The sequence below is a fragment of the Perissodus microlepis genome, chromosome 11 (assembly GCF_051167445.1).
Source record: "Perissodus microlepis isolate ML-2025 ecotype Zambia chromosome 11, ASM5116744v1, whole genome shotgun sequence".
Classification (NCBI taxonomy): Eukaryota; Metazoa; Chordata; class Actinopteri; order Cichliformes; family Cichlidae; genus Perissodus; species Perissodus microlepis.
Window position 1 is genome coordinate 15,467,028 of NC_140471.1, and position 14,215 is coordinate 15,481,242.

The window sequence follows — 14,215 nt, forward strand, 5'->3', positions numbered from 1 at the left end:
TAACTTAATCATGTTTTATATGCAATTATTCTGCTAAGGAACTTTAAAAAAAACATACAGTATTTTTATCTTAAATGAAAAAGAATGAAAGTTTAGAGGAACGTTTTGGACGTTAAGAAAACACACTGAATGTTAGATCCAGGAAAAGACTGCCAATTGTGAGGACTCGCATTAATCAGCCAGTTACTAAAAGCTTTGACATTTTCTGTTCGCCTCACAGAGTTTCATTATTTATTTTCTTAGGGGTAGCCAAATTTTGGGAAACGGGAGCAGGAGCAAAGAGCTGCCACCTGATGGAATCTTCATTTTCACAGAATGTGTTTGAATCAAGTCATTTATCATTAAAAAAAAGAGAAAAAAACGAAAAGAACATGAACAGCTGTTGAAAAATTCTTCCTTATTAAGTGCTTAACAAGATACTACTTCACACTCCCACTTCACCCGCTGAGGCCAAAAGGGAGATCTGAAGTGCTTACCGGGGTCAAAAGTGGAGAGCACCACAGGGGACAAATGGCAAAGACCTGGTCTCGCTTTCAGTTGTGGTGCCTGACACCGAAAAAAACCCCAAAACTCCTAAACATCAAAGCCACACTTTTCTCTCTCTGTCAAAAAAAAAAAAAAAACTGGACTGGATCCAATATCGACTTTTTCACGGGAAAATACCGCAACCTTGTTTGTTTTCTCACTTAACTGCCTGCTGCCAGCTTTTCGACGAGAGAAATGGTCACAGCACAGGTCATTAGAAGGCTGAGACTTACATTTCTTTCACTAAAGCTGCCATTATTTTGTTAAGTTCTTTTTAACTTAATTACCAGAAAGCGCACACATACACAAAGAATCTTTAAAGAGAAGTTCATCTGAGGTACTTCTCAAGTCTGCGATGTACAGTTTTTGCGTAGAGCCGCCTGCTCCTGTAGCAGGTGCCTGGGTCACATCTGGCCTCGTGTTTTCGCACCACCACAAACCGGCACCTGAATGGTTGGCACTGCCCAGATTTCTTAACAGAAACCGGCTTGTTTTGGCTCTGAGAGGCCAGGACTCAGCCCGCGGGAGGACATGTTTCTTTTCTTATATTGCCTTTTGAGAGAACCTTGGAATAAATGCTTTCATAACGCATGAAGGAGGGGGGCATTTTGCTGTAGCTGTATTTTCTTTCAGCCCGAATACTGCACGTGCTCTTCAGTATTTGACTACTGCACCCAAAAAAAACAAAACAAAAAAAAGAACACAGGCTTCCAAGGTATGTGTTAGATGTTTCAATAAGATTTAAGAAGCCGATACTCGCATCCAAAACCCTCTGGGTGGTAGGAGGGTTGTCGAGTCTATCATTACATGCAATGGAGACAGATGAATGGATTGAATGGCTGTGCCCGCCTTTTACCTGCACGCCGCTGCGTTTGCTGCTACAGCTATGAGCAAATCAACTCAATAAAGATTCAGTATCTTCTTTGTCACATATAACTAGTAAATGTTGAGGTTAGATCATTTATTTTTCTTATTATATTTCACTAAGGCTTTCACCCTTTGAATACAAATGTGTGCACTCATCGTCATTGCTGATGCTAAGCAGCCCCATGCTGTCCATTACACTTCACTAGTGTTCATTACCGCACCAAGGCGGTACCATCTCTGAAGCCATTAGCTGGTAAACATATAAACTACACATGACCCTTGTCCACAGATACCTATTAGTTATGACTCCTGCTGGTGACAGCTGTTTACACAGCTAAGGCCACATGCTCCTGAGCCCTGGCACCACTCCAAATCAAATAATATCCAGTTAAGGAGAAGTCAGCCAAGATGTAACACAAGTGCATAACTAGAAGGGGGTGGGGGGAGGGTGAAGGAATTTGACAAATGTTAATGGACCTCTTTCTTTTTCTTTTTTTTTTGTTCTTTTGAAGCTTATACTTCTCTGTCTAGCATTTGTCTCTACCACAGTCATGTTTCATTGTCTGCATCCTAAAACAAGATTAGTGAGAAACCCTAATGGAGAAAGAAAAGTCAAAGGCAGTCACCACAATTGATGTGCTGTTTGACAAGGCGCAACATAAAAATGCTCTGCATTAAAATCATAACAGCTTAAAAATTTTCTCCCACAATTAGACTTTCACTCGTGTGTGTGCGTGTGCATTTGTGTCCAAAGCCCATGTGGCATGCAGCCAGAGGAAAAAACAACAACAAGACGAACAGCAACAAAAATGTCCCCGACCACAAAATACAACGCTGCATACAATACAACAAAATGAACTGTATTACAGTGAACACAGCTGTGCCCATTCTGTGAAACAAATGGGACTGCATCTCATTCAGTGACGGACAGCGTTACCCAAAGTGTAGATTTGACTGAGAGGGGAGGAAACTACACCTAACTTGTCGTTCTCATCTTAGTTCAGGGATAATTGAGAGCGCGCTCCAACAAATTGAGACTTCACAATTTGCTCTAGTCATTTAAAGCATCAATCTATTCTGTGAGTCCCACATGGATGCATCTTCATTTGTTAATTTGTCAGTCATTCAGACAGGTTTTTCCTAATATTTGTAAGCAATATCTAGGCCAATCACAGGAGGACATCCGGTCCAAGTGTAGCCCACTTAGACTGTCAGAAATAAACTTGTTGCAATGCTTACACTGAAGCTGCTTTAAGCAATCTTTTAGAATAACAATGGACTGAATTGGTATTTGATGAAACAATCCCTATTTTTAAGCAAAGCGATGAAGTAAACAGCTACAAACTTAGTGCGTAAAATCTGCCTGGCTTAAAAAATTTACAAGGACTGACATTAGCAGCTTAAGTGTTGCATATATTCTGTAGAAGTTTAAGTAAAAAGAACTTGCTACTCTGGTATTTGTCACACGGTCAAAAACAAATCTCAAACTGATCACTAATGATTTAACCAGACAGCTGGAAAGTCTAGATAGCAAAAGTTAGTTTTGGTATTTCGATCGTTCACCTCGAACCAGATTTGTTCTGCACGCGTGGGAAAATGCACGTGCTTCCTATTACTGCTTCAGTTTAAAATTAATTTGTTTTCTTTCTGACACTGGGTTAAAGTGTGTATGTCAATGACGTTTATTGTGAAATGCATGAAGAGGAAGAAGCCCACAACAGAGAGCATTTACAGAGAGCCTGTTGATTGCTAGTACTGGTGTTTCATGAAAAGCGGCAACTACTCGTGCTCGAAGGATAGTCAGTGAAAATGAGTGAATGAAGCTACAAGGCTAACATAATTATTTATATCTGCTTCTAGAGAAAACAGCTAAAAAATACTGTCGTTACATGACATCACACTATTACATTAGTGTAATATTTAGTGTAATTTTCTTTGTCTTTGGGCGTCATTCATAGACAGTTTAAAGGATGGATATCATCCACTGGTTTCTGAAGTCTTGTTTTAAAGCCTCAAGATTAGCATTTTCACTGTCATCATCTTGGTTTAAAGAAATAAAAATCAGATGTGTTGAGGAGCTGCACACCTGACTGTGAAACTACTCTTTGGCATGTGAGTTGTCAATAATGAGTTGGTAGCCAATGAGCATGGATAATCCTTCTTTTTTTAAACAAAGTATGACAAAGATTTGCAAATGAGACAGTTTTCTATTCAATACGTCCCAAAATGAGTGACTGAGCCCATAAACCCACCAGGAAAGTGTTTGCAGAGGTAAAGACAGAAAACTTAATTAAACTTAATTATGACTGGAAGTCGTTTTGCAACCACAGCTATTGCCATCTTGTGGCCTTTAGATGGAATAAAAGTTTATGCTTCATTTAACCAAACCAATGTCTAGGGTTACTTTTACAGTAAAATACTAAATAATAAATAGTTTAATTATTGATTAAACCAATTTCATTCATTTTTATAGTTAATAAAAGTTTCTTTTTTCATTTTGTTTTCTTATTTTTCTTCTTCTTTTTTTTTTTTTTTTTTTTTTTTTTTTTTTTTTTTTACCAAAACAGTGTATAAGCAGAATTTTCTATGTAATTTGACATTCTTAATACAAATAAGGATCAAAATTATTCAGAAAAAAATATTTTTCATAACTAGTCAAATAAAATATAAATTTTAATCCTAAAATGTTAAATGAGTGTAGCAATTTTATGTACATCAGTCACACAGTGCACGTGTCGGTGACTTTTATTGTGAAATTCACAGGAAGAAGCCAACTACAGATCCCATCTATAAAGAGCCCATTCATTGCTAGTATCACATGCTGCATGTTCCAAGCCTGTCAATTCTGATAAAATAAGCACATATAAAAATAAAACACTGTTATTTGGGAAGGCTCGGGGGGATTTTATGTCGAAAACACATCCTTTTTCCAACAAATAACCAGCTCCCCATGGAGAGTCACACCTGCGGCACCAAAGAAACTCATTGAGCGAAAACTTAAAAAAAGCCAACACAGATGTTTTGTTTTTCCAAGCTCAAGGTCGGGAATGAGCTCAGATACTGAGCGTACATACTTACAGTTTGACAGCTAGGATGCTAGCCATTTAGCGAGGAGTTTAAAGACACACAGAGATGCTCTGTTATCTCAGATATAATCGCACAGCTCATCAATCTGAGTGACAAGTATTGGGGTGTGAGACTGAATAAATCTGACAGGAGAAGAAGTACACTTCACTGCCTTGAGGCTAATGTTGCTGTTACTATAGCTTCCATTACAAGATTGACCTACAATCTTGTTGCTTTGCTCTGATAAGAGACAGACCAGATCTTATCCAATCCTTCCTCTATCGTGCACTCTCTGTTCCCATCACTTCTTTTTGCTTCTTCTACCCCGACCTCATAAGTCTACAGGGTATGACCCTCTAAGACCTTTTTAAATCCGACACGCAGGCTACGTTGCTGTCGGTCTGTTTCCTCCTCCTCGTCCTCTGCCTTCCTTTCTCTCCACAGAAGGAGTCAAAGAGACAATGAGCTAAGCATCAAGGCCCAGTAATGACTCCCAGCCCTGTTCCTGATTAAAAACACACTGGGTGCTTCTGCACTCCACAGGCAGCTATGAGGCCTTCCTCTCCTCACACCATGAGGCTTGAGAGTTAGATGACAGAAGCACAGGCCAGCCTCAACACAGCTCCATGGCCAGGAAAACAAAACCAAAAAAAAAAAAAAATCCGGTCTAAGCATGACACGTTGTATCATTCAAAGCTCTTGTCTCAACTAGTCCAAGCCTAATTCCACAGGCAAGTCCTTATTTAGTCTGAGGGTGCCCAATTACCAACATTAACCTCAACCTCAGCCAAAACCATAACAAAGCCATAACAGAGGGTTCTTACAGTCCCCGCCAACGATGCATCAAGGGTGGAGGTAAAATATCTTGTCACGGTTACATGTAATTGAAAGTGAGTTGGTTTTGTCTTTCACACAGTATACAATGATACTGGCAAACCAAGATAGCAAGAAAAGCGGATTTTGTTGAGGGTTCTTCAATAAAGCACCTCAGTGCCACTCCATAGATGGCTGTACCGCACCACGCACTCAGCAGGCGACAGTGGGGACTTCCCTACCTTTACCTCTCCATGTCCATACTCAGGCCACCAAATTACAGGCGCGCACCGCAGAGAGACGCTTTATTGCATCTGACCAGCTCACTTCCTCTCCATACCAAAGGCATTACATGCTGAGCTTTATTTTGATGTGGCATGTAAGCATAATTAGAGGTCCCATAAAAGAAGGGAGGGGGGGAGAAAAAAAAGGAGTCTTGTCCATCTGTCGAGTGTTAAGGGGTGGGCATGGGGGTAGCAATCAGAGAGCCCCATGCCTCCTTCTTGTTAGAGCCATTCTAACAGGCATTGAAGCAGACCTTAGCACCAAACTCGAGTCAGTGTGTGTGTGTTTGTTTCTGTACATGCTGATGTATTTTCTCAAGGGGCCTCCTTGAGTTTCAGATTTCCGGGCTTTGCAGATCGATGCAAAGTAGGTACTAGTCAACACGCACACAAAGGATCATATCAATATGGTAAACAAGAGCACATACTGAGTGTGGCTTTTTCTAGAAACACTATACATTAATCTTCCTTCCAAAGGCTCTTGGGCCCTAAATGATCCTGTAAACATTTAGAGCCAGCCGGCTATAAAGAAATGGAATATTCATAAAATATCTTAAGGAAAATTACATGTTATGTGTTGTGAAAACACATTTTTTGCTTTCTGGTTGTCATTTTATGCTGTGTAGTGTTGACTAAGGGCACCCTAACCCTGACCATTTCACATATTGGAGTGATAAAAGCACACAATGTGATAAATGTGCTCAATATTATATTATGCATGCTATGTATATTATGTACGTTTTCCAAAAGTGACGATTTCTATCGATATACTTTTGATATCTGGACGTTTAACATAAAACTTATCATCAGGCTCAAGCTAGCTTAAAGCTAGCCTGAAGCTAGCCTAATTCAATGGTTCTCAAAGTGTGTGGCGCGCCCAGCTGGTGGGACCCACAGTTCTGGCAGGTGGGGCGCAAGTTACCTGGCAGAAAAGTCATGTTTAACATCGGAATCACTTTTACTGCGGAACAAAGAAATTTGCGGCAGTTACGTTAATAATATGCGCATCCGCTGAAAAGCTGCACCCAGGTGTGTAAGTCGACAGCCGCAATAAAGAAGTGTACTGAAAAGTGCGAACATGGGGCCGGGTCTGTCGTGCATCGTTTACAGTGGTGCCGAATCCCAGGATTGGAGCACAACAGACCCGGCCACATGTTCGCACTTTTCAGTACACTTCTTTATTGCGGCTGTCGACTTACGCACGCAGCTGAAGCGTTTCGGCTACAGCCTACATACATCAACAACAGGACCCACTTAATTCTGTTTTAAGCCGGGAAGGCGTGATTGGGGATGGCGTGATTGGGGATGCCGCTCAGGTGCATCTGCCTCCCCCGCAGCCGTGCCGCAGACCACGCCCCGCCACAGCTCTGCAGTCAAAAACAGGCTCACTGCAGCCACTAAGAGTGAAAAGTCTCACTAAATCATATATTTTTCATCTCTGTTCACAAGGTTCTCGATTTCTTTTTTATAAGGCTAAGACCGAACTTTATTTTTCGATGTTTTGGGAATGTTGACATTCTGTTTAACTTGTTGCTTTTTTGAAGAAGTGATGCAGACGAATGAAGCAGTCTAGTGACAAAAGTTACAAATAGTTGTTTGAAATGAAAGTTGTTTGTTTAAAACAAAAGTTACTGAAGGATTCATTGTGAATGAGTTTATCTTCTAAATAAAGCTGCAGCTAGGCTTTTCTGTCATTGTTTTGTTTAGATGGGGCGTGAAAGTATTTCTTCCTGCCGTGTGAGGAATGATGTAAAAGTTTGAGCACCACTGGCCTAATTTAATGTAATAACTAGAAGAAGGAAAATAGGAAAATAATCAACATGTAAAGAAGGAAATGTATGTTTTTATACAAGTTTTTATACTTCTTAAAATGTGAAAGAACAGCTCAACACTCAGCCGATTCCTTTTTTTCATGGAGGTCATGAGAACATTAGGTATCACTGCTATGTCCATTATGTGAACATACAGCAACAGTCTGTCAGCTAATAAAACAGTACATAAATATTTACACCATTTTACAATTTTTTAATAATAATTACATTGTTGTAGAAACCTTAAAGAATACTGTATATACATATGTAATTGTAATAAACTAGAATAACTGCAAATAGCGAATCCAAGTGCAGTAGTTTACTGCAGTTTAACACAAACCGATGTTACAGGGAAAATATAAAATCCCACTAGTGTAAGTGTAGTTTTTACACTTTCTGTAGTGTGTTAAATTACATTGTGTTAATTAGTGAGCTTTGCGGGTGGTTTTGTTGCCTTTGGACAGAGTCAGACTGACTGTTTTCAGCGCTTACACTAAACTAAGCGAACTGGCTGCTGGCATAAGCATGATCTAACTCATGTGAATGAACACATTTCTTAAAATGTCCAGCTTTAAGCCTAATTTTAATGCTTTGTTTTGTGTAAAGCGAAAGGGGAAATGGCTCATTTTAACAATTCCCATGATTAGATTCATTGAGGGAAAAAACACAATAGATGCCTATTGTGTTCACATCATTACCTCTAAATAGCTCTTCCCTGGATTCTTTTAGAGGTGTGTATTAGTAACGTGAGAGGTAAGCAGCCTGGAAATGCATTCTGGTGTAAGCTCGAGGGGCTCCATCCCCAGCTCTGGGCAGCTCTCCCACCTGGAAGGACCTTGTATGTGTTTTTTTTTAAATACTCTTTTTGTTTTGTTGTTTTATGTGTGGCACTTAGAAATGATTCCCAACATTAGAATCTTTTATGGCCCAATAAACTTGAGAGAATTGGACCAAATTGGCTGGTCATATTTAGAAGCTTTATAAGGAAACATATTAAGGTGTAATTGCTGCGAAGGAACAGGCATAGGTGAGGGATGCAAAAAAAAAAAAAAAGCCTTCACACTCTGGACAGACACTGTAGTTTTTGTCTGCTGCTGAGAGATTCCAGTCACCATGAGGAAACATGGAGTGTGTTCTAAGATTTTATATAATAGCTTTATTTTATTTCACATTTCCGAAAAAAAAAATAAAAAATGTTTACAGCGTGGTAACACATCGCCTAAAATTGAAAACATCTGTTTGGCATTTAGCTTTGCCAGTATATGGGATCCTCAGATGACAATAGTTGAAAGTTGGAAAGGAACATCCCCATGCGTATCCCCCTCCCAACCCTCCAACCCAGCCTCCCTATCAAAAAAAAAAAGCCAAAAAAGGTGGGGAGAGAAATTATGAAAGAGAGCCCAAATCTGGAGATGGAAGAAGTTGATAGACGAATATGAGTACATCTCCTACCTCACGATCACACGCTCATAAATGAAAAGGTTATTCAGCAAACTCAATTCATTCATTGGTATTTACTGAATTTTTCAGATGGTAAAACAGTGGAGAAAAAGCAGATCAGATCGTCCTACTTTGTCGTGGAGCCCAATAAAGAATCCAGATCTGTGTCTCACTGCAGAAGAAAGTTCATGCCACTGCATGTTTTTTCCTCTTGCTGGGGGTTTTTCAGCAGTGTAGCATGGCACGAACGCACTGAGGAGCCTTTCACCGGCTTCACCTGATACCGCTGGGACTTGAAGCGGGAGCTGCACTACAGGCCGGGATCGACGTGCAGGTCAGACGAGGAGCTAGTCTTTCGACAGAGTTCGGAGGCTGGGTCAGACTAATGTGATTTATCAATATAGTGCATAAGTGAATCATTGTCCTTAATGGCCACGATAATCCCCAAGACAGACCGTGAACATGATTAGTTGAAGAAGTTGGGGTGGGTGAAGGGAGAGGATGTGTGTTGTGGACCCTTGATCATCGGTAACATGCACCTGCAGGGTGTCCATGTATCTGCCAGTACTCTTCCTCTCTCGCTCACTCTCTCTCTCAGACACACACAAACACACACACACACACACAAAGATTTACACTTCTCGAAGCTTAGCTGACGGGGCCTGGGAGAAAAAAGACAGAGCTCTGTTCCTTGACGCTGGAGCTCGAGCTCAGGTCAAGACTCAGCCCGCTGTAATCCCTCTCAGGTGATGCTGTTCACATTCAGCCGCTTCCAGCTGATCTGCTTAAATATGCCTTCCTCATCCCCTAAAAAGCCCCCTCCTCTCTCCCCTCAGCACAACCTCCAAGGATGGTGAGTGAGAAGGACGGATCTCTGCTGAGATCAGATCCGATGGCTTTTCAGCATTTTCCGGAAACTAATCCTGTGCTTCACACAAATAAAACAAACACACTTTCAAGTGTTAGCTATGGAATAAGAAAGAAAAAAAAAACAGACGAGTGAGGCTGCAGTGCTAACATCACCTGGAGTAGAGTGGCATCATGTGAGAAGGTCTTGTTAACAGACGTGCCATCTGCAGGGCTTTTTCCCTCCACACACACTTTTTTTCCAGACTAGCGAGGGCTGGTTTAAAAGCAGCTTCTTGGAGCGTTCCCTGTCATTCCCCTTAAACACTTAATCAACAGATTATATTGCGCTGAAGTGCTGTGTTCCAACATTAACACTTACACCAACAAACCTGGGACTTTGTGCAAGCTTTCAGCACACACGGGTCCACAGGCTGATGTGCAGGGCTCAGAAAGAGAGCGCACTATGTGCAAGTAGCTTAGCTGCATCTAAAAAGAAACTCCACCAAACTTTTGCTGTATTATCAAAGTAAACCATAGAATCAGTTAAGAAGAGTCCACTACCTGAGAGTATCACGTTTTCACTCATTTTCAGTGACATCTTGTGATTTTTAGCACTAAAACCATATCCCCCCCACACACACACAAACACATCCATGCTGCAAGTGTCATGCATCTCTAGCCTCGCCCCCTCCAACTCTGCATTGGTTTAATCTAATCACTTTGGTCCTTCAACAGAAAACACACAAAAAAACAAGCATCTGAGAAGACAGTTAACACAGTTGAGTAACAGATTACACAGCTGAATCTGATCTGAAACACGCTATGCCCTGCAGGGAATTCAAATTTGGGATTTCTGGCTTGATGCACAAAGGGTTAACAGTATCACATGGCAACTTTTCACCACTCTCGACTGCCATTGCCTATTCATTACCAGTTAAAACGGCTTAGGGCCCCACTGTGTATCCCTGTTCCTTCAGGCAGCGCTCCTACTCGAGCCTGATTTTATGGAGTCAGCAGGTGGCATCATTAGCCAGAGAATAAAAATGAAAAGTAATACCCTTGTGTCTAGCTATGATATCATAGCAGGGCTCATTGGCATCATTTTCCTATTTCTAGTGGGCACGATAGGGGGTAAGGAGGTGTAAATTTAATATATTCTGTCATCTGTTTTACTTCTTTTTTTTCTTTTTTCTTTTTTAAGTGTATATGCACAATTGCCACAGTCAAAACAAGAGGCTGGTTCATGCCATGCAGTGTGTGAGCAACACCAGCCCAGAAAACCACACAAAGATCCCAATCTTGACCGCGCGCCGGGGGTCACATGCAACGGCAGCGTTACTCCTTGACAAACCCGCCCGCCCCCATTCCCCTCATTATGATGGCATCTCCATTCCTTACACCTCGCTCAGTTATGCGGCTACGTGCGCCATAGCATATCAGTGGCAAAAAAAATGTCTTTTCTTTTGTTTATACTCATCAGTGTTTGGTAAATTACGCAGGATGTCTTTCATTCCACGTTACAGCAGTTTCGCCTGGGGGAGCCGAGCTTCCCCGTGCATGCCAGACAGGCTGTATATAAAACTGTCACAGGAACCTTGAGGGCTAGAAAAATATTCAAGCATTTCTAGGCCTATTGGACAATGATCTCTTACACATGCTTCTTTCAATATAACCGTGATAAATAAAGGAAGGAAACAAATACTGAAGACTTGGCTGACTGCCCACTGCTTGCTAGGATGGCAGTTTTGGCCCAAAGTGCTGTATGTCCAGCCCCCTCAATACAGACGCACACACAAACACACACGTATACTTTAAACATTACAATAAAGGCCAAACCTGTGCATATTTGCACGGGGTTAGCATGACAAGTGTAACATCCGCTCTGAGAGTGAGCGGTAACAGTGTGTAGCTTATCGTCCTCAGCCTGAAGCTGTTCTTGAGGTCAAATGTGTAAGTTAACCTTTTGATCTCGTCCCCGCTGGTTAGGCCACCCCCCAGACCTCTTCCTTCTTTCTCTCTCCGAACTCTCCCTCACACACAAACAGACAGCAGCACAGATAAAGAGGCACCTAAAGACAAATGTGCACCGCTGGATTTGTTGCTTGACCATCCAACCCTGCAGATTACAGGCGCTCTTAAGGGCGAAAGACTGCTCTTACCACGTAAATGGCACTCCATATCTTGTGTGCTATCTAAAAGTTGCATGGTGCAATGAGAGAGAGAGATGCAGAGAGAAAGAGAGGGGCTGAAAAACGTGTGTGTGCCAGTACCCCGCAGTGATTGCCTGATTATTTGCAGATGGGCAGTGGAGGGCTTGCAGAGTGTGGAGGTTCCCCCTGGCACGCAGCGCATATGATTAAATATGTGATTGCCTTACAATTTACAAGAACCCCCCCCCCCCCCCTTGACTTTAAATGAGTTTTTCAAGTGTCCTACCTTTAGACGCGGGTTGTTAGCGCCATGCGCATACTGGACCACATTTCCTCTCAAGGTCACCCTAAAAAGGATCTCGGCAATGTGTTATGTCACAGGTCTGAGGAGGGCTCCGCAGGGGCCACTTTCCTAATCCAGCGGGGTCCTCATTCATACAGAGTAGAGAGTGGTATTTACAAAGGTGCTGATCCCCCCCTCCTGCCCCCGACCCCTCCTCACAGCTCCTGCGCCTCTGCTGGGTGATTGTTATGCGCGTTTCCTACCAACTGTTCAAAGTGGTTATGAGATCAATTAAAACCAGCTTAAGAGGTGGTAGGTGGGAGGGAGGGTGGAGTTGAGATGTGGCATCCATAAGTGTGAGGACGGGGATTCCGTATCTGTCCACTGAATAAGTCACCTCCTGCTCGCTACAGACCCAAAGCGCTATTTATTTATGTAGCGCCTTACGTGCCTCCAACACACTGCACCTTTTCTGGTACCAGAACATCCACAGATAGCTTGAATTAATGCTAATCCAGTTCGCTCTTTGTCATTTTGGATGCGCGTGGCCAATTTTGCGCACATTTTACGCACCAGTTACCGGCTCTGAAATCATTAAATAATGTGGAAAATCTTATTTTAGAGAGGTCAGTAGGTTACATGAGATGCTGTAAGAATGAGCTGTAGCTCAAACAACTATTCGTTTTTTCTCCTTTTTGCATGGATTTCTGGAATGTTCTGGGTTGGATCGACGGCACAAGTTACGTGCGTTGAAAACAAAATTCAGATTTAATTTCATTTTCTAAAAGAAAAACAACAACAACAAAACCCAACAACTTTCCGCCCGCGTTTAGTGCGCACAAAACAGGGGCTACAAGAAGGAGCGAAGAGGACTTTTTACAGAGTGTGTGAACAACCTTGTTTAGGATAGTTACCTCCCCGGACACACACAAACTCTTTGCGAACCCTTAAAAGTGATGCTGCTGTAATACTGGAAGGTTTTAACCTTCTAGTTACCTCTTTTGTTTCTCCTCCAGCGGTGCGACGGCGCCTGACAGTTGCTGTACTCCATACAGTTCAATATGATCAGGGCAAATGAGAAGAGTCGAAACTGCATCTGGACGGCGGTGTGTAGCTCGGACTCCAGTTAAAATCTCGAAATCTGTGAAACGTCCTCCTCCACGTTTCTTTAGCTGGTCATCGGATGTGTCAAACATAAGACGAGATGTGACATCGTATCAAGTCGCCGACTGGGATCATTTTATGGAGCGCGCTGATCCTCACTGAGTAAAAGTGTCCGTGCGCTGAGGGGAGAATGACAAAGGAGGTTACTGTGATAACAGTGTAACGAAATCAACACCTTCCCTAAACACTGATGCGTGGGGATGATAGAGGAGTGCACTGAAGCCCCCCCAAAAAACAAAAAACAGAGAAGCTTCTGTGTGTTAATGTGTTGGAACAATCGCAAATGTAAAGCTCAAAGGGCACCCCTCTTTTAAAAAATAAAAACTGTGCGTAGTGGTCGCCAAAAAATAAAAAATAATAATAAATAATAATAACGCTCCGTGAGTAACGTGATGTTGTGTACCTTTCACAAGATTAAGTGCAATTCCGCTCCGGTTCCACTTTCAGCTTCCCACCTCTGAGTGCAAGTGCGAATGGGGAACGTGCAGCATCCCTCTGTGTGTGTGTGTGTGTGAGTGAGTGAGAGAGAGAGAGAGAGAAACTTGTGTCTCCAGAAGAGAACAGAGGTCCGAGGAGGAGGAAAAAGGTGGTAGCGGTAAAGAAGGGGAGGTGGTGGAGGAGAAAGAGGAGGAGGGGGTCCTTTCCTCCTCTCTGTAAAGAAAGGGGGAAAAATTGGGGAGCTTAGATTCCGTTTACCTGCGTTTCCTCTCTCAGGCTCGTCCACTTGGCTTCCAGCAGAAACACATGTGTTGCTTGTTTGAGAGCGTAAAACGAGAGCCGGTGAAGTGAGTCTGCGTTTTGCGCGCTGCTCAGACTGAGCGGTGAGGACTTGGAACTCCCGACCGGTCCTGATGCTTGCTGCTGTCTTTTGCCAGATATAAGCGCCGTGTCGCTGTCACGTGTGGAGACTCTTCGCGTTGTGTGTTGCTCCTTATTTCAGATGTTCGAGATGACATTTCTTGT

At 42.3% G+C, this 14,215-nt stretch overlaps 1 protein-coding gene across 2 annotated transcripts in view; it reads right to left on the bottom strand.

The window, feature by feature from the left end:
* Window positions 1-14,215, bottom strand: part of rspo2 (R-spondin 2) — a 63,780-nt gene extending 49,565 nt beyond the window's left edge. The window contains exons 1-2 of one of the 2 annotated variants that reach the window (XM_084944674.1): window positions 13,949-14,215; window positions 13,085-13,371 (exon numbers count right to left, since the gene is read on the bottom strand). In XM_084944674.1, coding sequence (XP_084800800.1) covers window positions 13,085-13,184 — 100 coding nt within the window. In that variant the 5' untranslated portion in view covers window positions 13,185-13,371; window positions 13,949-14,215. Of the gene's footprint in view, window positions 1-13,084; window positions 13,372-13,655 lie in introns of both variants that reach the window. The other variant, XM_084944673.1, reaches the window with a different exon arrangement.